The following is a 26,864-nucleotide window of genomic DNA, read 5'->3' on the forward strand; positions in this document are numbered from 1 at the left end:
TGATTGCCTCAGTGTGTTGAGCGTTGTTGAACTGCTATGTTTGATGTGAATCAGTCAATTTTTTAAATGTCTATTATAATGTAATACTGACACAGATTGTAAACCATTCAGTGTATTCCTAGCTTGAAAGTATTCATTTGAACATTTATTAAGAAGAAAAAGCCAGCACAAGTTATTCAGGAGAAACCAAAGAACACAGCAGTCAATGACTTAAATTTATATTGAACTTTATTACCTAAGCATTACTGAATTAGAAATGTACACTGTGCGCTAATAAGATACTCACGAAACAGCTGAACCTCGGACGGAAGAGCCGTACGTGACAATGTCTGGCTTTAGGCGCCCATAGCCACCAGGAAGTTCCTACATGGTAACCGTGAAACAAAGCATTTTTGCCTTATAACACTCCACACATATACTCAATAAGGAATTTCCTGCAAAAACATCCGTGTCCCGTGCATGGGTGCAAGTTAAAGATCCCCTCGTGGTCAAAATTAATTCGGAGTCCCCCACTACAGTCTGTCTCATAATCAAACTGTGGTTTTGGCACATAAAACCCCATAAATCATCATCATCAAGGAATTTGAGGGATGATACAAACATTCTTGGAAACATGCTGCCATGCCTTGATCGAGACTGCTCTACCACCACATGGCATCTCTAGTATCAGTAATCAGTTAAAGTTCTTGTTTCTGGGGATAACAGCAGTCAATCAAATTGTGTGTTTGAGTAATGCTATGTTAAAGACTGAGTCAGGATAATGTGACAATTCTATACCAAAGCCATTTCTTTTCATGCTTCATTAGAGCTGCGCTCTGTCTGCATTATGAACGGGTTCAGCTGGTCGTTAACGGTGGGCGATAATGCCCCATTCACAGTGGAAAATGCCTGGTCCCCAATGTTGTCGCCAAGTGGTAATTTACTTCATCGACGTCATGTGACAGAAAAAAGCCATCGTTATGCCGATCAGTCTGACACTGTTGTTCATCACTGGAAAAAAGCATCGCTTGTCGCAAAGCCAATCAGAATGTGGGATGTTGAGAGAACATAGGGGATAGGGGCAGATACGGTCATGGTGTAAGAGAGACAAATGCTCCGACGAGTGCGGGCAGCCTGTCTAACAAATGTTTGATTACGTCAAGCCTTGCCATAATGGGCAGCACAGGCGTTGGTAGCCTGTCGCTCTGTCGTTTTTGCTGGGGACTCCAACCAAACCAACGAAGTGGCAGGCCACCAAGACAAGTGCCGCTCCCTGGCTGCACCAAACGTTTCTTCAACATCCACTTCCTATTGCGGCGGCATGCACTCTGAGAACATTCCTTCATACAATGTGCTTCCAGTTCGTCTGCAAATGGCACAGCCATGGCCTGACACGTCGTACCATGCTTCACGTGAAGAAAAGCCCCCAGGACAAGTGTACTGTGCAGTACATGGACATTATGTGCATTAACTGCGGATTAAGTGTGCCTTTTCCATGCTGGTACGAGCCGAATCGGGTTTTCACAGTGAGCACGTAGCATTTTTCTTCTCTGTGCTGTTGCATTGGAGAAAATTAAAGTGATCATTCCAGCCTGTTGCAAAATTCATTCGTCTGCAAATAGGAACACGGTTTATCATACGCTGTGTATATGCAGGTATGGTGCAATGCAACTGGTGAGCACGAACGACGTCTTGCTTTACATAGCGAATAGTCCAGAGTGGCAGTACAGTACAGCTGTAAGGACGATCAACACGTTGCTGGCTAGCATGCTGTTGTAGCTTCAGTGCGAGCATTCGCAATGCTAAATCGCACATACAAGAGACTCTTGCACTTACCATGAATTCGTAAAAGACCTGTGAGAAGTAACCTGGCGAGTTTCAGTGCATGTCGTGAGAGTCACTGGGTGGCAACGAGCATTTTGTATAATGTGACAGGAGATCCAGACTGAATGCGGCCATTTTGTCACCGACAATCTCATGATCGACAGTTTCGTCGAATGAATGTGCCATAAGAGTGGCATAAAATAGAGCGGAAGGAATTGCTACATTGAACAGGCCCTGGTTTGCACTGGCTCTTTATCAGGTACAGCAAGTCTACAAAGACGTGAGACACACCACCAGGCACACACAGGCATATATATCGAATGGCAGTAGCATTTCAAATATAGGGTGTGTGTTCTTGCAAAGTTTAGGTGAATATAATTTTTTCATGTTCCCCTTTTACAAGCACCCAGCACATATATGCCCTGTATAGAATGCATCTACCTAATCTAGTATAGTTATAACAGTAATTAAATTGCAGCAGTACAGCCAACAGATTATCAACAATGTTACAGCCGGGCTAAAAACACTCACCCAGGTTGTCATTCCTCGGGATGAAAAACGGGCAATTTGGTCTTCAAAGTTGATTCCACCCACACCAATCACATCCATCTGATCAGCAGGGTTGTTGAGAGTACTTCAACAAGCATGCAAAGAAAAAGCATTTTACAAGCACAAAAAAAAAAAAAAATGGAGAAAAGAAAATTCCTTGAAAATTGAGGCTTCGTAAAGGCTTTACCCGTACAATGGGCCATCATTGCCAATAGCAGAAATCATGATGACATTGTTCGCTGTTAGCTCCCATACCTGTGTTACAAGAGCAGAAAAATTTATAATCAACAATTATGCTGCCTAAATTCAAAAGGAAGGGCTCAGTAAATTATCATGTTATCATGCTACTAGCAAAGCACAGTAACATATTGAAACTAAGCCTAGTTGAACGCAAGCACATTATTCTGACATAACTTGTATTACTTATTATAGTTCTTACAGAGAAGTATGATAATACTGCTTCACAAAATAAGCTTATGTCAAATTTAACTTGAAGTCAATGCTTTTTAGCTGAAGTAACCTCCTGTATTATTATTATGATTATTATTAATAGGTTTACAGACACAAAACAATCACATAATACACATAAAATCATAATTCTAAACTAATAAGGTTAAAGGGCCACTAAAGAGAAATTCAAAGTCAAGCTAAAGTGATAGATTAGTGCTCGAGAATCTCTAAGGCGTCAATATTACAGCGAACAGAGCTTTAATAATTGAGAAATTGAGGTAAATGTAAGGCATGATTAGAGACTCCCCCGGGACATTCAAGCACTTGCCCAATGTTGAAAGCACTCCCGAGTTAAATTCCGTCACTAGTACTCAACTACTCATTGCAAAAAACATCCTCGTACTGTATAAGATGAAATAAAATGCTACTTGTCCAGTTCCATTTCATGCTCAGAAAAAAGAACTCATTGAAATTACGTTGACAATGATGCAGGTGGTCAAAAGCTTTCGTTTTCACTCGACTCTGCGCCGCCCATGCTTTCGTGTTTCAGTACTTTCCTGATCGAGTAGTGCTGCGCTGGTTTTGCCAGCTTGCGAAACTCGCACAAACTGCAAGTAGCAGAGAATTCAACTTCCATGTGATGTTGCGGGATGCCCGAACGGTCTATGCCCCTTGACCAAAAAACAGCTGCAGTGGCGAATCCGCTTCTCACGAGACATTCACTTGAAGGATTGCCAGCCGATTGTGTGCAGGTGCGAGTAAGAGCAGGCGCGACAGAGAAAATGTGTGGGCTTTTCCTCCTTGAATATATGACTCTGCCTAGGCACTACGGAGGAGGTTTCTTAGCGTATGTTGTATGTGTTTGTCCTCTAGACACGTTGGCATTGTGGAGTGCGGTCGAGTTTGTTTATGCCCTGCCAGTGGCTGCCCGCACTGTGAGGCAGTGGGCACGGACACCCAATTTGGTGATCGCTATATCTGAAGGGGTAAGGTTCTCACTGGTGTTATATAGGTTGTGGGTCGGTTTTTTTTTTTTGTCTTTTGTCGTGACGATAGATTGGATTGTTTACAAAGCACTGCTCCAGGAGGGCACATGTAACTGGCAAACGGAGGCCTCAGGAAAGCACCTGAGGTTAAAATAAAGCAGGCGGTGCAAGATCTCCAGGACACCCAAGGGAGAGCGGGGGGTTCATGGCTGGAATCAGGGTGGCCTGTGGGTTGGGGCCGCGGAGACCGAAGTGTGCCAGGGGTTGTTCGCATAAAAATTGGCTGTCCGCTGTCGCGGACAGCCAATTACCACCAATGTACCAGTCCGGGTTCTAGCTTTGGTGTCTTCGTTGCCGCTTTGGTGTCCTGGAGGCACCACCAATAATGCGAAATAATGACACATTGTTTCAATTAGTAAAATACACGATTGAATAAATATAATTATTTCCTGCCGCCAACTTGTGACGCTAAGTTCGCCACTACCATGCCCCATGACTTCTGCAACACCAGCTAGAACTTTGGCTCTGAAGGTATAACTGAAAGCAAATAAATTATCTGGATAACTTGCAGCAGTCTAGCTGACATAACTTAATGCAGATATTCATGATTCCAAGCTCGAATTCAATACATTTAATTAAATTCAAACTATTGGATTTTGAGATTTTATATCCAGTTTCTGAAACTACGGTTCAATTAGATTAATGCAACACCAATTAATTTGACCTGTCATTTATCTCTGTTCAAAAGCCCCAAAAGCAGCTGACTCATTTCAAACAATTTAAGTAAAAATTCGACATTGCTAAATTCACCCTGACATTGCATGCCCCCTCAGCACCAAAGTAATGGAAGCTGACTGTATTTGGTCATACCAGAATATGCTAGGTAAGTAGTCAATGCAGCATGCCTGCCTGTCTAATAAAAAAGCCATGGTAGCTATCTACTGGAAATTTTCAAGTGCCTGCTGTTAAGCCAATCTGGTCAAAAATGTTTTGCTGCTGACACTAATATTTCAATCTATAGTTTACTATTCCATGCAGTAGGTATCATGGCTGCACAATCAGAACAGTTGTGGAGCACGTATGCGGAACATCACATTTTCTTTACGTCATAACTTGTGGTAACGTGAACAAGGATACTTCTTTTTTAGGACTTTACATATTTATAGTGATTTATGTGAAGCTTTATTCTTGTAGCAGAATTCAACAATTACAGTTATTCATGTGCTGCATGGTAATGCATCTACATTAATTCTTTTTTCTGAAAAATATAGGCAAACAAATTTAATATATAAGTAATCACATTTATCACCATTACACTGAATTTGTAACCAGCCTAACATTCTATCTTGACTTCAAGATGTGATGACATTTTCTTCTATTATAGTCATTGTCCTGATGACAGGAATTGTGAACGTTTATCTTTTGTTTAATTATAAACATGCCCTCAGTTGAGCACACTTGCATAAACAGCACTATGTTAAAGGAAATCATAAATCAAGATTTCCTTAAACTGAGTTTCTGTCCTATCTGTTTTTACTCTTTAGGGGGATACAGAAAAAATTATATGATACTAACTTTAGCAGCTAAGCTTTAAGAGGAAGCTTTAGCTTGGGGGCTACCATCTAAATACATGTACATGAAAATGGAGAAATCATTTTTCTATGCAACCACTGAGGTTTGTCACATATAAAAGAAGTAAAAATCTAGTGACTGTAGGAAGTACACTTTTATTTAGGCCTTCGATTGTTTTACAAAAATTGTTGAAAACTAAAATTTCAGAAAGCTTCAGGCAACAAGTTTGCAACCTCTACCTCAGCAATAAAAATGATATCACAATTCTGTAAGTTGCACGTAATAGTACAGCTAAAGTGGACAAAATTGGTGCATATACCACTATAATATATACCACTGAAATATACCACAAATTCCGAGTAGGACTTTCGCAAAACCCTAATAAAAATTGTAACAATTTTAAACGAGCTGTAATTTAATACACCAAATTTGTTCGCTTGAGATGCTCTAAAAGATGCAGTTTACAGAACTGCAATACCTCTTTTTGACACAGAGTTACAATTTGTAAACCTGTGTCAATTTGTAAACCTATATGCTGGAATGTTCCTTCTGTAAGAAACAATATAGCGGTGAAACAGGACAATCAATGAACGTCAGATTAAACGGACATCACGCGGACGCAGCTAAAAAGCTTCCCAAAGGCGTCACCGAGCATTTCAACCAACCAGGTCATAACTTTGATGAACTTAAACTCTACATCTTACAGTCAAATTTCCGTTCTAAACAAGAAAGAAAATACAGAGAATCATACCTTATCCATAAGTTCAAGACATTGCAACCGATAAGCATAAACGTTTCAAAGGGAGTTTTAGAATCTATTCTCTATGCTAAATTTCAAGCTATAGGCAACAACACTTAGTTTGGTTTCTTCGCATTTTCCCCCCTTTTCTTTCCTTTTTTTTTTTTCCAGCCGGCGTGTCAGATGCCGCTGACACGGCAGCTAACACGCGGGCGTCGACACGATTGACAGACGGCCGGGTCCCTGGCCTTGTGCATATTATTCCTGTATTTTCAATTCGACACGCTAACACACCTTCGCTCGTTGCCGCACCCACCCGCCTTACACCCTCTCCCCTTCAGAAGAACCCCACCTATATATACTGTGGCGAGGACAGCATATGTCGCCTTGAAGAAGACAAGTCCACTTGTTGAAGCATTGGCTCTTGCTTTTACCTTGTTCTCGTTTTGCTCATTGTCTTGAATTTCCATCTCCCGCCTTCCCCGTGTTTCCCTGAATTTGTAAACCTAGCAGTCCTTTTTTTTTTTTTTTCGAACTTACCATTTTTTGGCAATTTTTGTAAAATTATATTGGAGGTCTTAAATCAAAATTCTGCTTCCTAGAGTTACTAGAATTTAACTTTCCCTCTCAAATGCAGCAAAGTTCATTCAAACCAGTGCAGCAGTTGTCTCAAAAGCATTTATGCATTTTACATGTATCTGAATAGGGAAATCAGAGCTGGCCCTGAGCTAGAGCTTTCTCTTAACCATTTACAACTCCCTTACACGCTTACATTTCCAGGTGTCCTTTGGAAGGTGCACTAATCATTATGAACAAAACGAAAGCAGACACCATACGGCATGTACACCCGCATAATGTGAAGGTTGTGGGTTCGGTCCCCATTGGCAACAAGTTCCTTTTTCGTCCACTTCCATTTCCCCCTTTCCTTCATTATTTTCCACATTTCTATTTGAACCACAACTAATTACCCCTATGCTTTCTTTCGCTTCATTGCCTGCTGGTTTTATATGCTCATGTTCACAAAAATGCAGCAAATGGGGTCTTGCTTATGGTTACTGAGGGATGCCTAAGACACTGACTTTCTTATTGCACTGCTCTTTATTCCGATTTATTAGCAAACACAAGCTAGGCCATCAGTTAAGATGTCTCCCATGATCCAATACACAACATTATGTGCAACGGATCATCTAAACCATTGCCCATTTTCCTTATTGTAGAATCTATTCTGGAAGCCCTGATTAGAGACATTATTTTGCTCAAAGCAACAAGATCTTTAAATGCAGTCGATTTTTCAAAGGACCATTTTTTTTTTAGACTGAAACCGAAATATAGTTTTACAAGACAAAAGAATGGACTGTAACTTTGGATGTAAGGTCCGCAGGTGTTGATTCAATGTAACTAGTACAGACATACATAACACATCAAACCCTAATTGTGACATTATCCTTTATTAAAACTTTGGCAACATTTTTAAAACCCTGAATCAAACTTATTGGCTCTCTAATTGTTTGTATACTTTTGTTTTGCTTTCTTTGTAAGCCTGTAAATGTGGTTGTTAGTAAGTTTTGAAAAGAAGGCTGAAGCATATAAATGGTAAAATGAACTAACAATATGAAGCCAAAGAAGGCCGAAGTCACTTAATTAAAGATAAAGGGGTGTCTAAATGAACTAGTAGTAACAATCTTTTCGACTGGTACTTTTGAAATGCTTCATTGGCTATAATGGACACCTGGTAGACTTAATAACCGAACTTAACCACATAGAGCATTCTCTGCCTCAACTAATGATTTTATAGCCTGTCCCTTGTGCTGTGTTCTGACCATGGAGGCAATATTGGATAGCCTCCTGGAGATCTGTCCAGCCCTTCACAGATCTTATTCCTACAAAGTGTGAGGCATGGGCTATCATCCCCGCTGAGTGCATAACCTTCATTACTATACACACAATCCTCCACAATAACCCTTAATCCAGGGGACAGTTCTTTCTTTTTAATTTAGGTCATAAAAGATACTGGCACAAAATAATACACAAAATTTTGATTTATGCATAGTTTTGACAGCCACTGTCAATTCACCAACCCTCAATTTCCACCTATAAAAGAAAAACACACCAAATATCAGTGACAAGAGTTTGAGCTCTCTGGCACAGTGAGCAGCATTTAACTAGCAAAGACTTGTTTGGAACAGTTTCTTAGAAAACTGTACACAAAACACCCCACAAACAAATGTAATTGTGCAAAAGCCAAATAATACTGTTACGGTTGGAAAAGAGGACAATGTTGACGACGGTGAAGACGACGAAGCGGTAACAGCCTCTCAGGATTCTAAGATGTTGTTTATGTATCTCTTTTAAATACATTGTGTAAATAGTTTTATACCCATGACATTTTGGTGGACGTGCGGGGTACACGTCTTCGCCACAGAGCTCCGCAGCAGACGTCTCACCCGGCCTGGGAAACATGCTTCCAGTCTGCAGCTGCACTGCCGACTATGCATACCCAGTACGTTGCTCTGCCTCAGCCGCAAGACAACGGCAAGTTCACCGGTCTCAATGGTGTTGGCACAGAAGAATGATTGAAGATGTGCGAGCTCGTCAGCAAGGTGAGCAGGTGAGATCCGACCATAATGTTGGCCAATGTCGTGTTCTACCTCGATGGAACACTGCGAACGTAGTTTTACACATACAAGGAAGAGCTAACCAGCTGGGAGTTGTTTAAAGAGAAGCTGTGCGACATTTTTGGCAATCCGACCGGTCGACAACCGGCCACCAAGCAACAACTTGCCTTGCGTGCCCAAACTGCTACCGAGTCTTATGTCTCCTACATTCAGGACGTCCTCGCCCTCTGTCATAAGATCGACACATCCATGCCAGAGACGGACAAGGTTGGACACATTATCAAAGGCATCGCGGACGACGCATTCAACCTTCTGGTCTTTAGAAACCTATCGACTGTTGAGGTCATCATGAAGGAACGCCGCCGTTTCGAGCAGGTGAAGTGTCGCCGTATACACAATCAGTTTACGCGGCTTCCAAATACTACAGGGACCTCTTCTTGTACCAACCCCAATGACCAATCTAGCTTGCCACCACCAAGCGAAAACGTGACCCGCATTCTACGCTGCGAACTCGAAGAAGCATTTCCTGCCTCTCAATAGACATCTTGGAACACCACTGCTGAGATGATATTGCTGATCCAGTCCTTGGTTCGCTAGGAAATCACTAATATGGGCCTTCCCAGCACCTGCTCCTTGAGTCGTCCTAACACTGGCCCTGCTCCTATGCCTCGGTCCTATCGCAGTCCACCTCACAGTGTCCGTTATCCCTACACTACCACCAGGAATCCATCGGACTGGCGTACACCTGACGACAGACCGATCTGTTTCTGCTGCGGCCGAATCGGTCACGTTTCCCATCACTGCCAGAGCCGTTGGCCGTCCCATCCTCGAAACACCTTCTGAAATTCAAGTTCAGCCCGAAGTTCTTCACCCTGTCGCTTCTACCGACGCTTCTGATGCCACTACCTCGACTCGCCGCTATGCTCGCTTGCCCTTGCCTCAACATTGCCAGTCATGTCCGCCCCAGCTTCACCGCTCGCCCACGCCGACCTACCCAGGACCGTCCCAGCAGGAAAACTAGACAATGCGGCACCTCGAAGTGGTGCTGCAATGTCAGATTCACTGCAAAATTCTCCTTTGACACTGTTTATGAGACATAACCTTCTTGACATTCAAGTTGATGGCACACCCGTCACAGCACTCACAGATACCAGAGCACACATATCAATTATGACCAGCCGCCTTCGCCGCCATTTAAGGAAAATTGTTATGCCTGGCGTTACTCGGTTCGTACAAATCGCCGACGGCAGCACAGTGACCGTGGTCGGAATATGTACTGCATGTGTGAGCACTCCCGGCCGCCATACTGTCGTCCTTTTCACTGTGCTTGACCAATGCCCCCATGACCTCATACTAGGCCTAGACTTCCTCTCTGCCTATTCAGTGCTCATCAATTGTTCCTCAAGCACTGTGCGTCTTAACCTGCCTCTACTGGACGTTCCTCCGACAGCACAAGAAATTCGCCTAAGACAGACTGATTTTGTCCACGTTCCACCACAGGCGTTAACATACATCGAAATGTTGCCTTCTACGCCAGTTCCCAATGGTGATTACATCTCCGCTCCTACAACTGACATCGTTCTCCCCCACAACATTACTGTTTTGCATACAATACTGAGGGTCACGGACAAGCGCACGTATCTTCCTGTGGTGAATTTCAGGCTCACTAAGCAAATTCTGTCTAAAGATATCACCCTGGCTGCAATCACTGCTTTAGATGTTAGCTGTGTGGAGACTTTTGCCGTCAACACTTCCTGTGGGCCTTAGCGGTCTGCCAATTGTACCGACAACGACCATTCCGAAAATGATCGCCCCGAATCTCACACCTGAACAGCTGTGCAGTCTATTGCTTTTGTGCAAAGACATATTAGACCTGAACAAGCTACCCTTAGGCCAGACGTCACTTGTCAAACATTGTATACATACAGGCAATAATCCACCCATCTATCGGCGACCCTACCGAGTTTCAGCTTCGGAGTGCCACATCACCAAAACAGAAGTCGACAAGATCACATCAACAAGAAAGACACCGCTGAGCCATCTTCAAGTCCCTGGTTGTCACCTGTCGTGCTGGTCAAGGAGAAGGAGGGCGCATGGAGATTCTGCGTCGATTACCGCCACCTCAACCGCATGACGAAGAAGGACGTCTACCCACTACCTCGTATCAATGACGCCCTCGATTGCCTATACGGGGCACAGTATTTTTCGTCTATCGACCTACCGTCTGAATATTGGCAAAATGCGGTGGATGATCTCGATCGTGAAAAGACCGCCTTTATAATGTCTGATGGTCTTTACCACTTCAAGGTTATGCTTTTTGGACTATGCAACACTCCAGCTACCTTTGAGCGTATGATGGACTCACTACTCCAAGGGTTCAAGTGGTTGCCTTGTCTCTGCTACCTAGATGATGTTATTGTGTTCTCGCCCACATTCAGCATACACATTGAGTGCCTTTCAGCTGTACTTGCTGTTTTTTGCAAGGCCGGTCTACAGCTCAACTCCAAGAAATGTAACTTCGGCTACCCTGAGATTACTGCCCTTGGATATGTCAATGCGACTGACATCCTACTGGACCCGGAGAAAGTTTGTGCCATGAAGGAGTTTCCTGTTCCACAGTCTGCAAAAGATGTCCAAAGTTTCGTGGGCCTTTGCTCTTACTTCTGCCATTTTGTTAACGATTTTGCCACCATACGCCTTATAACCGATCTCCTGAAGAAATGTATGCTGTTTTCATGGGGAGCCTCTCAGGCCACTGCCGCCTTTTCTCGCCTTACCACCATGCTCACCACCCCACTGATTCTGGGACACTTCGCTCCTTCAGCCCCTACGGAGGTGCACACCGATGCCACTGGCCACGGAATCGGTGCCGTCTTGGCACAAGTACAACATGGCCATGAACGTGTCACCGTGAATGCTAGCCATCTTTTGTCACCTGCGGAGCGGAATTACTCTATTACCAAGTGCGAATATTCGGCCCTTGCGTGGGTAGCAGCGAAATCCCGCCCCTATTTCTACAGCAGGCCCTTTTCTATTGTAACGGTACACCAGGCCCTCTGTTGGCTTTCGTCCTGAAAAGGGACGATGGGCTTTGCGGCTACAAGAGTATTCCTATTCTGTGGTGTACAGGTCTGGTCGCCTACACAAGGACGCCGACTGCTTTTCCCGTTACCCTGTACCCACGCCCGCCAACGCCGACAAAGACGCTTCCGCATGTGTTCTTTCTATTTCCCAGCTTTTGGACATGGCCAATGAGCAACGCCATGACGCTACCTTGAGGACCCTCGTTGACCGAATAGAACCTGCTCCTACTGATCCATCGTTACAGTGGTTCGTCCTCAACGACAGGATATTGTACCGATGCAATTTTCACACTGACGGTCCTCCCCTTCGCTTTGTTGTTCCTCAACACCTCCGCTCAACCGTGCTTCAGGAGCTTCATGATGCCCCAACTGCCGGACACCTTGGGGTTGCTCGCACATACAACCACGTGCGCCGCCGCTTCTACTGGCCCAGCCTCACATGCTTCGTACGGTGCTACGTAGCTGCTGGCAAGCGCTGTCAACATTGGAAAAAGCCAGCAATGCTTCCTGCTGGGTACTTACAGCTGAGTGACATTCCACCTGAGCCATTCCTTTGCGTGGGTTTGGATCTCCTTGGCCCTTTCCTAGAGTCCAGCTCCGGCTACAGGTCGATCGCTGTTGCTACTGATTATGCGACGGGCTATGCCATCACTCGGGCACTTCCCACGACCTGTGCAATCGACGTCACAGATTTCCTACTCCAGGGTATTGTTTTAGTAAATGGCGCCCAGCGACAGCTCCTTACCGACTGTGGCCGCCGTTTCCCAAGTCATCGCCGATATCCTACGCTCATGTTCTACCAAGCACAAACTGGCTACCTCCTATCATTTCCAAACCAACGGCCTTACTGAGCAACTTAATTGGACTATTAGTGACATGCTATCGAAATACGTTTCACCCGACCACAAGGACTGGGATCTGGCGCTGCCTTATGTCACGTTCGCCTATAATTCATCAAGTCACGATACTGCTGGGTATTCCCCCTTTTACTTGCTCTTCGATTGTGACCCTGTATTACCATTGGATGCTTCACTCCCCTTAGTGCAGGATTCGAGAACCGAGCATGCCCGTGATGCCATTGTCCACGCTGACCATGCACGCCAGCTTGCCCGTACTCGTTTGTTGAAATCACAGGAACCTCAACGGCACGCTTACAATCAGCGTCATCGTGACACCCACTTTTCACCACGCTCTCTCGTACTAGTTTGGTCCCCTTGCCGCAGAGTGGGGCTCTCCTAGAAACTCCTTCGGTGTTACAAAGGCCCTTACCATGTTCTATGTCAAGTGACCAATGTCACGAGATAATCCCTGTGACCTCCGTCATGCCACCCGGTTCCACATCACCTTATACGTCTCTCAGCTTAAGCCTTACTATGCCCTTACCGATGGCCCCGTCTGAAGCACCGGGACAGTGCTTTTTCTGCCGGGGGTCGTGTTAAGGTGGGAAAAGAGGACAATGTGGACGACGGCGAAGACGATGAAGCGGTAGCAGCCTTTCGGGATTCTCAGCTGCTGTTTATGTATCTCTTTTAAATACACTGCATAAATAGTTTTATACCCGTGACAATACACTTCTGCGAAAGTTAACAGAGCTTGCACATAATCTTACAATAATGTGAGCATGCCAGAATGAATTGAGGTTAATAAACGTAAGGGTCAACAACAGGAACTACGAAAAGAACAATCACCTTGTCCACAAAAGGATGATCCATGAAGTCAGGCCCACCAATGCTCAGATTAAGCACATTGATTTTTTTCAGAATGGCATAATTGAATGCATCCAAAAACCAGGATGTGTAGGACAGCTGCAAATTATCAAAGGTGGGTAATGCATGAGAAAATGCAAATGAATCTGATCAAAATGACACAACAGACCTGCACCAAAACTGTACTCAGTCTGAATACGTATTTTCACAAACTGACTCAATAGGTGCAATCGGTGGCTTTTCAACAAACAAGTCAGTTAATGACTTCTCTGTAAAAGTATAAAGTTGAAATTTTTAAGCCACTGACATCAGAAGTCAATGTCGTTGGAATAAAAAAAAAAGTGCGACAGGCAGCCATCTATCATGATAATGAAAAACAAGAGGATTGACTTTTCAACTTCTGCTCTGCAAGCAGCTATACAACAAAGTGCACTGACCTGATCCTTGTTGAAGACACGGTACACATGCAGCTCTGACTCGGGCGCAAAGCCAAGACAGTCACGGCTGCTTGCAATCACACCAGCCACAAAAGTACCATGGCCTAAACCTGCAAGTAAACCAATGAGAAAATTTCTTCCATGCACTTGCATATAATCATGCACAATTACTTGGCAAGATTTGCGATTGCAACCTTTGCGATTGCAACCACTGAAGACATACCATCATCAAGCATCTTTTCATTTGTCCAATTTGTTCGCTCTTTCACTTTCTTAAAATGAGGATGGTTTTTTGGTAGCCCAGTGTCAAACACTGCCACCTTGACCTTGGCACCTTGGCACAAGAAAAGAAAGAGAACAAAAACAAGGAACAGTTTTAATTAAATTAAATTAAATTTATGAGTTACTAAACAGGCAAGCAAGCCTGTATACAATGCAAAGAAGCACAGCTTACAGTTATGTTGACATTTCTGAAACAAGGGTGTGCAAACACAGGACATGATCTTATGTTCTCTGCCAACGCCAAGAACAGAACATGCTTGCCGTGATCCACATTCACAGCCATAGCATAACAATTGAAAGCAGTAAACTTAAGTATATTTTAAAGTTAAATAGACAAGCATATGACTTGTATAATTTGTAGAATGCCCCAATACTATGTTCCAGCCATATTTAATAAATTGCCAATGTCTGTGTTAGAAGCAAGCACAAGACGTGGTATTCAGAAATTACTCATGATTTTTGAAGTTTAGAAGAACATTTCGTATAGCTTCCTCAAATCACATTCTGACCCACTAATAGCTAACTCCGCTAATAACCACATGCGATTTTCTGTGACCTGACTCTCAGGCAGTGCTAGTCAAGCCCTCTGAGGCTTCAGCAGGACCTTCTATCTGTATTTTGTTTTCCTTTATGCACAATAAAGATTGTATTGTATGGTATTGTATCGTATACAAGCAAGCTGAATGACCCCTATCAGAACATCACTAAGCTAAGCAGTGTTGATGAAAACTTCTACACGTCCAACACGCAAATTCTGCAAGTATGATCTGCTTTTGTACACAAACTACATACCTCTAATTCCAAGATTCCAGAGTACATCAGCTTGTAGTGCCTTTGTGATTTGCCTAGGAATAACACGCATAAGCTTGCGTTGTGGGCTACGCTCTGGTTCATGTGCAAAGGCACTGTCCTGCGTATGAAGTAAACAAAAAGTACCAGTGTACATGTCCACATACTTGGAAAATAAGAGAAAGTAGGGGGCAACAATTACTAACTTTATGACCTCTAGAGCTGCAGCACATATGGCAATAAAAACAATGGCGTGCACTACAGCTGGAATTCATTTAATGGCATACTATATATACAGAGTGATCCTTTTAAAGTTTTGCGGAATATTTAATAATTGCCGGTTTGAAGGTAACATAACTCTAGTCCTTGAGCTGGATTATTCAGAGAGGCAGACATTACTTGCATGAGAAATCAAAACACATATTAAACTAAATAAAAACGTTCACTAATTGTTTGCAAGGTGTATTCACTTAGAATGAGTTTCGAGAACGACACCAGTTTGGAGATATGTGCCATCAAACGTGCCCTAAAAATGCACTGTTGTTCTATTTACTTTTTTAACAAAATGCTCATTTATGCACTGAAGCACAAAAGTAACTGGTATGCTAATGTATTTTGTCCCACACTCTGGGAAATATCTCAAAACTGGTGTCATCCTGGAGATTAATTTCAAGTGTACACCTCTTGTCTCTATACTTGTCTAAGGGCAACGCCCATGTAAGGGCTGCATCCCTTAAGTTTGGCCTAAAAACTTCATATGAAAAAATCTTTCAAGAATTATTGAAGCACTGGCCACGCCACCCTCTATAAGTATGCTCCTCATCAGCCAAGGACACATGGCACGCAATCACCATCTTTGCGCAGCATTGGTGTATGCATGAAGGCAAATCATACAGTACATCGAACTCCTCCTCTTTTCTGTTCATTGCTTTTACATTTGACATTTAGTTAGTGGGAAGCTGACTGACTTGAAGCACGGGTGTCATCACAAAGTTGATATCCTGGTGCCTCATGACTTATCCTAGCACGATGCACCCGAGAATATGTGTGCAGCATGAAAGCCTATGGGGCTCTTGCATTGCCCAGAGGGCGCTGCGAAAAGGTGCTAAAAAGCGCCCTCCGTCCAAAAATGGGTCGTACCAAGCTCTGTCGTCTGCTTCGGAAAGCACGTTTACAATATGGACCCGCCACTTTCGGTTGTGTTTTATCACGGCCTGCAGCGAATATCGGGCGCCAAAGATTTTTTTCAGGGGTGGCACGCTGCGTAAAGGCAAGAAATTATGCAGTGCCGAATACGTGTACGCCGTTTAAGAATTAAGCGGCGAAGTTTTAGCGCGATGTCAATCGCAAGTGAAGCGAGTCGCGTACGAAGTGGAACTTCACGTAAGGTTTGCACGCTGCCCGATTCAGGCGCACAAACGCGAGGAATTGCTTGCTATAAATGAATCCACAGCAGCGATAAGCAGACATCACGTGTACGGAACTGCTCGAGCACACGACGGTACGCGCTGCGATGTACGAACTGCTCGAGCGCACGATCGTACGCGCCGCGACGGCAGCGGTCTTTCGACATGCCGCGAAACGGCAGGCCTTCCGCAATCTTTGTTGACTGCATGCTGCCAGACAAGTAGTTATACCTGCACTGTGGTAGCGGCCATCTGTCCCTTTAGCAATTGATAAATAACTGATGCAATGCATATGAGCTCGCACGTATACGTGCGAATCGCGCTGCAGCGCGAGCTCGTGCGCTGCTCGCTTGATGCAACTTTTAATGACAGCGCTCGAACATCGATCTGCTGTAATCAATACTACATTGCTGCGCTGCCTCAACATGCTGGCTTGAGGTCAAGTATGAGCACATTTAACTGTCTAACCTGTGCTGCTCGTAGTGGGGTAGTGAATTGTCACCGAATCAGCCCGGCCATTTGTGGTCATTTGCACACACCTGGTCACTTCACCACTTCGCATCGGTCGAATTGTTAATTGTCGCTGTGGCCGGGTCTAGAATCGTGAATTACCAGCCATGCCTGCTGCTATGTCGGTCTGCTGTCGGGACTGTAGGTGCAAAAGACCGAAATTTAGAACGCAGATAATCAAGCAAGCTTCAAGACAGGCGAAACAGTCAGCATGGCGCGAAGTTTCGCTTACTCAGCGCGACGAACTGCAGCTATGCAGCGCGCCCGTAAACTCCACTTCGCGAGGCCTTGAAGGAAAACGGTAGAATATGATGTTGGGATTCAGGCCTTCTTGTTCATGGCAGCCCACAACGCAGAAGTAATGACGGTGACGCCTTTTCGTGGCTGGGCTAGGTCTCTCCGGACCGATTCCTTCTGCTCCCAGCATTACGTCCCACGGCACACGGAGAGTCCGTTTTCGTTAAACTATAGGCTGCGGCAAGCTCGCAGCGTGGTCGGCATGGTCTGTGAGAAGTGACGAGCCTTTTCGCACTCGCAACAGGGCAGAAAAAAGTGCGAATCGACGCAAAACTGGGCCTAGAAACGTGCTTCGCCACAGCCAGGGCTCAATACGACCCAAGCTGGTACGACCCAGTTGTCGTTTCCCGCGCCGCCACCAGGCGCCGCTACTATACCTCAAACTCCAGCGCAAGACTCCCATACCGTTTTCTGTAGACGGTGCCTGTAGCTACAATATTGCCGTAAGATCCCATAGCGCATGCCATGCACCCAAATATTTCATGCTTCCTGCGTACATTTGTGCAGTAAGCTTTCATCACTCCTATGCCACCTGAAGTATTCCATTCACTTATGATGTGAGAAATTCAGTAGATTTTTTATCGCACAATTTTACGCATGGCACAACGTCTAAGCCCATAACCAAAAATAACTTCACCTTTGAACAGTGCCCTATCACAATAAACTAAACTACAGCTGCTGTCGGTGCTCCCCTTATGTGCCAGCAATGTCAAATAAGACAGCAATTGAAGCTAACAGAAGGGCTCCTCATGGTCACTGCATACACCAGCATGCATAACTCTTTTCAAAGCCGATGCTGATTTACTTAAGAGGCCACAGCCTAAATATCCAGTTAAAATTTTAAGAAACTACGTGTGACCCCTACAGAAAAATGTGTGGCAGCAACAGCTCAATCTCAAAGCAGTACTGACTCGATACTTTTGTCTCCATTTTTTTCTTCAGAGGATAGCTGTCAACCAATTATTCGCAATATGAAGCTTTGATTCCTAGAGAGCACAACAAATAATTATATCATTTTTTTTTTTAAGTGACCACCATTCCCATACACAAACCAAGTGGAGCATGCCCTAGGCTTGAAGAGCACTTACAGCCGTGATCGTGGCATGATGAATTATAGGCGAACGTGACATAAGGCAGTGCCACATCCCAGTCCTTAGGGTCTGGTGAAACATATTCCGATAGCATGTCACTAATGGGCCAATTAAGTCGCTCAGTTGGTTTGGGAATGATAGGAGGTAGCCAGTTTGTGATTGGTAGACATGAGTGTACGATATCAGCGATGACTTGGGAGAGGAAAGTGTGACCACGGTCGGTAAGGAGCTGCCACGGGGCGCCATGTACTAAAATGGCATCCTGGAGTAGGAAATCTGTGACGTCGGTTGCGCAGCTCGTGGGAGGTGCCCAAGTGATGGCCTAGCGTGTTGCGTAATCAGTAGTGACAGCGATCCACCTGTTGCTGGAGCTGGACTCGGGGGAAAGGGCTAAGGAGATCCAAACCCACGCGAAAGACTGGCTCAGGTGGAATGTCGATCAGCTGTAAGTACCCGGCAGTATTCTCTGTGACTTCACAAAAATCAGAGGTGGTAATCACGTGGTATTGCTAACTGCAGATGCGCACCTCAGTCAGCCTCGTGCAGTAATTGCAGGCTACACCATGGCTGTGTCGAAAGCTGAACACTTGATGAAATAACAGGGGCGAGAAAGAGAGTGGGCCACTTCGTGCTTCCAGAAAATAAGGTCTCTTCATAGTGAAGCGACACAAGAGGATCAGGCTTATCCCATGTCAAATGCTAAGAAGCTCAGAGTGAAGGAGGAAAGTGTGGCCGACATGGCAGCAGATGCCTAGCTTCCGGTCATGTTACCCCAGGCTGAATGATGTACATGTGAGCAGGGTGGCTGATTGGGCAAGTTGGTGATCCATTATCGTGAGTGTCCAGCCTGACAGTTATATGTGGACAAGTGACAAAGACAGCACTTGTCCTTGTAACTTGTCTCGTCCATGTTTAAACTTCACACTATACATTCACATGTAGGCTGTTTGCGATACCATGTGACTTTAACCTCTAATTTCTGAGATGTCACAAACAGCAAATAAAGCCATTTCTGTCCATTCAACTCTTCAGTGATTTGTATTGTTTCTGCACCTAATTTGTAGGAGTGCTCATGAAAAAGTTTCTTTTTGGCATGCGAGTCAAGACACTAAACAGACTGACTAGGAAAAGTAGTAGTGCCAAATATTAAGTGCCAATAGAACATGTGCAATTCAAATTACATTTCAATTCCAGGGACCAAAACTATGACATAAAAGCTTAAATGTATTTTTTTTCCTTACTAAAACAATGTTGAGTAACATAAAATCCGTTAATGGAGAGAACACTGGCATTAAGCTGCATTTTTATTTTTCAAGGAGATGTTGCAAAAAAAAAAGGCATCAAACACTGCATTTCCTTTTGATTTCCTAGTTCTAGTAGGCCTATAGTCCAAGACAACTCAGTGCTCAACCACATTTCTGTTGAATTGCAATTACTATCCATCACATTCACTTCAAGCTTAGAAGGCTCGTTTAAGCAGACAGCAGAGACATACACTACTGAGAGCACAGATAAGTGTGTACCAGAATACAATGAGTATTTGAAGGCTATCAAACTTGGCTTTAATACTACATTTATGAAAAAATAAAAATAAAAACACACAATCTGAAACACACATCTACATGGACCAGGGTACTACAGGTACTTAACATTAGTGAATTTGACAACTGCACCTTTTTGTTCCAATTTATTCAAGTCACACAAAAACCGAAAATGTTGTTTCTTATCTCAATTTTTGTTTACTCAGTGGTATACTATGTAGTAACAGCTACACACTGAAATGGTACACTGTTCACCTGAAAACAGAATACTTGACATGCACAGGTTTTAGAAGCAATCACAACTGCATCCCTGTAATCCCTGCTTTTGTAACTTTCTATTCATGCAAGTCTTCTAAAATTAAGGAGCACTCGCGACATACCCATGCAAGGCTGTTTCGTCTTGAGAATGAACGTGACGAGTGCCAACAAGAAACGTCCCTGCATCGTTCTTCATCAGAGGCTATGGAGTAAAAAGCAGCATGTCAGAGCATAGGAATATTTGCCTATGACCGGGCAGTCAATTACATCATAATTAAAGCTCCACAAGAAAGTCAAGGAAGTTCAAGAATAGGGAAAGAGTCGCACAGCAGCTGAAACTTGACAACACACTGCGAATTTTCATCGCAGCTTGTAGAGGCAGGGCAAAAGAGTTACTTACCATTTAGAAACTTTAGCGTACGAGTCACACTTCTTTGTGGAGTAACATATTTGACCAGCGGGTGGTCCTGAAGAGCTGTCAGTCCCTCTTCAACAGTTCCTTCAAGTAGCTAAGGGCAGGTCAGAGCAGCAGAGTTGTTACTCCAGAATACCCAAACTGTGGTGCCACACTGACAGTAAGGATAAAATTACTGGAATAGTACCAAAACTAATACCAATAAGAATTAGCCAAATGTACTGGGAGTTTAGTAGTTACAATGGTTTTGCAACCTTTCGACATAAGGAACTGCTCAGGCATGGGATGAACAATGCACTTTTCCATCAGCACGTAAAAGTAGTTTTGCATTAACAGTGTGAAGGAAGTGCCTCATTTATAGTTACTTCACAGCACATTTCACAAGGCGTAAAAAAAGGATAAAAAAAAAAGATGCATCCATCTTTTCTTTTTTTCTCTCTCACATACCCTTATAAGTTCGAAGTCACTGGGATAGTCAGTGGCTGCATTTTGGCGGGGCAACCGCTCCCAGTTATCGATTCCTGAGCCTCTGAGGGCTGCTTTGATGAATTTGTCTCGTGCATTTGTCCGGTAATAGTGCTTGAATGTGATTATATACTCTGTAATAAAAGGCCTGATATAGAAACAATGATACAGACTATACACAGCTGTACTAGAGAGCCTAATTAAGAAACCTATTGCTGCACTGAGATCACTGCAAATGAATCCACTGTTCCTCCAATACAATGCAAACATATATGAAAGAGGCCCATATTACCCTTAAGAAACTTTATATCACTGGCTAACACTTCCAAGGTTAGACCTAGTACACATGCGCAAAGACCCGAGAAAGTGGATGGGAGAGAAGCAGTCGCTGTAGCTCAAATGGTAGAGTATTGTATGTGTAATACGGAATATGTGGGTTTGGCAGCAAGATGTTTTTTGTCCAGTTTCATTTCCCTTTACATTATTGTTTTTACACAACAATTAAAACCCCAGGTTACTTCTCTTATGCTTTCCTTGGCTTCATTGTCTGTTGCCTTCATGTGGTTGTGTATAATAAAGATTGAGCCCCTCAGTTACCCTTCTATCTCATCAAAATATTTAAACATCTTATCTTTATCCAAATAATTTAAGCATGTTGATGTTTGGCATGTTACCCAAGATGCCGTTAATTACTTTAGCACTAAAACTGATACCCTCCTTAGTTTGCTTTTCTTTTTCCACAGAAACACTTAAAAGGACTGTCTACCGTTTTTCAAGGACCTCCTATATTATAGTGCAATAGACAGCAAACCATTTGAAGTGTCTAGACATGCAGTGGGGTTTTTTTTTTGAAAAGCAAGTCAAAACTTTTAAAATAGACTTTTTGGATCTGCATAGTCTTTTGTTAGAACTGTGCATGGATGCTAGCAACACTGATTACTGAATGCAATGACAATGTCATGCGAGTAAATGTGAGAAATTGGAAGCGCATAGGGTCTTGCAGGAATGATTACTTTGTGTTAAACACAGAAATTATGACACAAATAGCCATCCTCAGTACATAATTGATTGAATGTCTTTTTTCCTTCTTAAGTCACCTAATACCTCACATGTTTCCTGCAGGCACAGTCTGTGTAGCCTGTGTCATTCTGTTGGTGCTCTGCTGAAATCCAAGTCTTTTGTGCGATGGTCTAGCAGGAACATTGTGGTACGGAATGTCTACACTTGCGTTGTGATGACGCCAGCACAGCTTAAAAAGCGCAAAGCATTTTTGACATCCTGAATATGACGGGTGATTTTTGCCCCCATCCCACAATGCAACTCGCACTGGTCCCCATGTCAAAACTGCACACTTGAGGACCCACTGATGCACGACTCCATTTGTCTGCACGAAGGCAGCACCCCTTTTAAGCACATACTAACAGGAAATAGAGAAATTACTCTATGATGCAAACAAAAAATAGGAACACATAAAATAAAATTTTAAGCAATATGTCAATCTTATAGCTTGCGTGACAGTAAACAGTTTGGTTTATACTGATTCACCGTTGAATGATGCCTCATGCAAGTTTTGTACCACTTTCAGAGCCAAATTAAATATATAATTCCTTGTTCATAAAACAAAAGCATTCTCGTTTCTGTCAATGTGACACACAATATTTTTATTTCTACCACAATCTGAAGATATGTTCTGAACAGTAGACAGTTCCATTAAGAAATAAAATTGCTTCTTTGAGATGACCAATATTTTCAAATCAACATTGACAATCAACACATCATTAAAGAGAGTGACAAGTCACCAGAGTGTATTGCGAGAAGTTGATGGAAATGAAATGACTATGATAGTGACAAAATAGAGCACGCTGTTTGTGATTTAAGTAGCAATTACAACTTTAAATTGGCAAACAAAGTCTCAAAAACCAATAAGAGGTGCAAACTGTCGGTGAAGCCTTGGTACTTCGTATGTAGCATATGACATTGCTTATGCAAGTCGGCTGTTATTAAGTACCGAACACTTATTTCTTAAAATTGTAGTTTGTATATTATCTGGTTTCTGTGCTTTATTCTATGCATATTACAAAGTACATAAAGTCCACGCTAACAAGTGGCACTCGCGTCCCTCAATGCATAGCGGTGCACATAATTGCTGTTGATCGCGCATGAAATTCTGAGCATACATGTGAGCTAAAATCCTTTGTTCCAGCTCGGTCAGGTTTTCGAGAGATGACATGCATACCTCAGAAATCAAAAGTGCACGCGTGGCTATGGCAACATACTGAACTACGTATCACATGTGAAAGCGTCGTTTTGTTTTAGAGAACTTGGCTTGGCTAAAAAACACCCTTGATTTGTTATTGACCACAGCTGTTAAATATTACATTAAAATTAAATTCTGGAGTTTTACATGCCAAAACCATGATCTGATTATGAGGCACGCCATAGTGTGGGACTTCGGAAATTTAGACCACCCGACGTTCTTTCATGTGCACCTAAATCTAAGTAAACGGGTGTTTTCGCATTTCGCCCCCATCAAAATGCGGCCGCCATGGCTGGGATTTGATCCCGCGACCTCGTGCTTAGCACCCAACACCATAGCCACTAGACAGAAGCTGTTGGACAGGAAATCAGGACAGGACAGGAAGTCAAGAAAGCATGTAGCTATTATTGTAAAAGTACTTTAACACATAGATATAATTTAAGACGTCGGAAAATATCAATTGCAGGAGCATCGGCTTGATAAACAACATACCTTTTCATAGCTACGACAACACTTGTTGTCTGTCTCCCAAGAATGCTGGTGCATAATCACTATCATGCTCATCTATCACTGTTTCCAGCATGCTTTTAGTGAACAACAACATCCTTACTGCAGATAGAAAATTTCTGATAAAAAATGTTCCACGGCATTTTCTGCATTACCACTGCATGATAAGCATTCCATTGCACTAAAAAAGATGGGTACCATAAAAATTGGTTGTCAGTCCCTTTAACTAATTTTAACATTGTAGTTTTTATTTCCTGCAACCCTATGACAAAATAAGTGTACTGAAGACTACCTTTTCTACGGTGCTATATGGAAGATTTTCACTAATGAATAAGAATTGGACGTGCTTTTCTCAACACAACTAGAATGAAAATATTGCTGGTACAGAGCCTTTTGAATGTGATAAAAGTAACTAAGAGACATTTAAGAACATCAGAACTACTACATAAACTACTTTAGTAACTGTGCATGAATTCGCAACATACATGGCACAATATTTTTCACCCTGACTAGACTTGAAGAGCCCAAAGGCAGAGTAACTACAAGATGTACAAAACAACTCGCATCCAAATTCGTGATTTTTTTGCGTGCGTTTCTACACATAGAAAAAAAAAAACAACTATACAACATGCTATATGTAGTAGAGTTTAACATAGCTGAAAACTAAACATTTTAATACATAGAACCATTCACACTCTTTATAGTTCTACATGCATAAACCCATGTAGAAAATTTGAAGAATTCGATTAACTTTTCTCACTGTGGCACCAAACAGTTTTCAAGGTAGCTGCACTTTGTAAACTGTTTGGAAACAACAAAAGCTGTTTCAACCCAATACACATTCATCGACGTTTTATAACATTCTACAACTAGCAGGAAAGCTTGATATTTTGATTTTCAGAAGGAAAACGTAATAAAGGTGACGATAGAATATCAAATCACACATGATGTTGCAGTTGAAAAACACTCCAGTCTATTAACGATAAAAATATCCACATTACGATATTTTCTCTTCCAGTTTCCTCTGCCACATGTAGCTTGTTCCCTCGATTGGTGTTTGACAAGCTGCGCGACTTAGCAGGCAATCGTTTCAAGGAGGCGGGGAACGAACAAATGCGTACCGTTTCGCACAACTGAAGTGGAGTATTGTAGCAAAACTCTTTGCTCAGGATGGCTAGTATTGCACACAGACTCCGTCAGTTGAGCTTTCAAACCGCTCCTGGCTCCGGTCGGAGCGCATAATAACCAGAGGACGGGCAACCAGGAGAGAAAAAGAGGACTTCTCCTGCGCTTCCAGCGCGCCCTTAGTTTCATGGTGACGCAGCGATGAACGCAAACGGCGTTTTTTGCAAGTGCTCAATTCAATGGCAACACGCATATTCAGTTACCGCAATAACGCCATCCAGGCACGTGCACTGTGAGAACTGAAAATGAACAAAAAGAAAATGTGAACGCATGGTCTTTAATACAATTATGTAAACACGACTGGCACTAACCAGCAGAACGACAGAACACACTTCTTCCACACTGAAATTAAGCCGTATATTAGGTCACTAAGATTTAACCGATGTGTTTGCAGTCTAGAATCTTTCTGGGTGCTTCCTACAGGTTGGTACAATGCAAGTAACAGTTGTACTGTGTTAGTACTACATACAGCCAAAGAAACAGCACCGAATACAGCAAGTCGGTAGTGTGGTAGAGACCAAAGTACCTGATCCATGTTTGGTGATCGGCTGCCGATCCCCTGTGAAGTAAAATAAAAAGTTTCCACCGTCCCTTGCAAACCTCTGGCGTTATGTCACGCATTGCGGTACCAGAAATCACATCACTCGTGTGCTCCTACAGCTACTCTAATTGGACGACTTCGCACAGCCGTACGTACGGTACGTAGCGCAACGAAGCGGCCATTTTTAAAGATGACTCTTACTTGCCCATAGTTGCCAAAAGGTAACTGTGAAATCAGGGGCGGCGCCAAGATTTTTTGACTGGGGAGGGGGGCACCCACAACAAGTGAGTTCCTTCGGGGGGCAGGGAACTTTCGCGTTGTGTTTTGACTATGTTTAACTGGACTGAAGGCCTTCTAAACACATCACTGTGAATAGTCGCAGGAAGATATCAATTAAATTTTAGCATATTTACGCAGCAGTGCTTCTGCTAAGCAAATGAAAATTTATATAATACATAGTACAGCACATACATAAAAAACAGTATTAAATAAATAAAAAAAACAGGCACCCAGCAACAAGAAAATAACATCAGTTAACTAGATCAAAATATAACTTCAAAAGAGTAATTCACAACAGGAGAGAGAACTAACACCACAAGCAATTAATGCGCATATCAATTCAAACTTTGCTAAGGATGCGCCACATTACAAATAAATAAATAAATAAATAAATAAATAAATAAATAAATAAAAGAGTAATACACCCTTGGCGCCGGCTGGTGATTCTAATTAACGTTGGAAATGGGGGAAAAATAACAAAAACAAATAGAAGAAAGGACAGAACTGCAAAAATAGAGTACGCAATAGGCATTTCAGTCAGTGTCACATTTGGCCCTACAGTACAGCAAGGACAGAGGAAAGTTTCGTCACAACCACAGATGCCAATGCCTGCACTGTGATGTACAGTACAAGACAAAACACAGTCAGGATTTATTCGATTGTGAAGCGGGTGTTCTGATACCGGTATATATCGGTCCTACGCCCGTGCTACACAATTTTCCCACGAAAGCGTCGCAGAGATACGATGGGGCATCATATTATACCGGCGTACTAGTGCAGGCGTATACGCAGTGGCGTAGCTAGGTCATCTGGCACCCGCGGCCCATAGGTCTCCTGCCCCCCCCCCCCCCCCCCCCCCCCCGGGTGTAGCCGAACCGACGGAAAGAGGGGTGTTTTCAGACGTATATGACCCCCCCCCCCCCCCCCCCCCCCAATGGCCCCTTGCACCCGATTCCCTGCACGGCAGTGAATCGCAAAATGTCTGCCACTCTTGCTACATATTTATAGAGACGATTTTCCTGCAGACATTGTTTGGGATATCATTAGCCTTAGTGAGATTAGAAGAACTGGTGAAGCTTATACAATGCTGAATAACGGACA

General features: G+C 43.2%; 1 protein-coding gene across 2 annotated transcripts in view; it reads right to left on the minus strand.

Annotated features, from left to right (window-relative positions):
* S1P (membrane-bound transcription factor site-1 protease) overlaps positions 1-25,684 on the minus strand; it is a 59,970-nt gene extending 34,286 nt beyond the window's left edge. Inside the window, exons 1-12 of one of the 2 annotated variants that reach the window (XM_050195341.3) lie at positions 25,470-25,674; positions 24,880-25,182; positions 20,977-21,128; positions 20,515-20,623; positions 20,237-20,316; positions 15,015-15,132; positions 14,164-14,274; positions 13,941-14,050; positions 13,486-13,602; positions 2,540-2,607; positions 2,335-2,437; positions 287-363 (exon numbers count right to left, since the gene is read on the minus strand). In XM_050195341.3, coding sequence (XP_050051298.2) covers positions 287-363; positions 2,335-2,437; positions 2,540-2,607; positions 13,486-13,602; positions 13,941-14,050; positions 14,164-14,274; positions 15,015-15,132; positions 20,237-20,316; positions 20,515-20,623; positions 20,977-21,128; positions 24,880-25,072 — 1,238 coding nt within the window. In that variant the 5' untranslated portion in view covers positions 25,073-25,182; positions 25,470-25,674. Of the gene's footprint in view, positions 1-286; positions 364-2,334; positions 2,438-2,539; positions 2,608-13,485; positions 13,603-13,940; positions 14,051-14,163; positions 14,275-15,014; positions 15,133-20,236; positions 20,317-20,514; positions 20,624-20,976; positions 21,129-24,879; positions 25,183-25,469 lie in introns of both variants that reach the window. The other variant, XM_055062668.2, reaches the window with a different exon arrangement.
* Positions 25,685-26,864: the final 1,180 nt, after the last annotated feature.

This window comes from Dermacentor andersoni, chromosome 1 (genome assembly GCF_023375885.2).
Source record: "Dermacentor andersoni chromosome 1, qqDerAnde1_hic_scaffold, whole genome shotgun sequence".
In the NCBI taxonomy this organism is placed as follows: Eukaryota; Metazoa; Arthropoda; class Arachnida; order Ixodida; family Ixodidae; genus Dermacentor; species Dermacentor andersoni.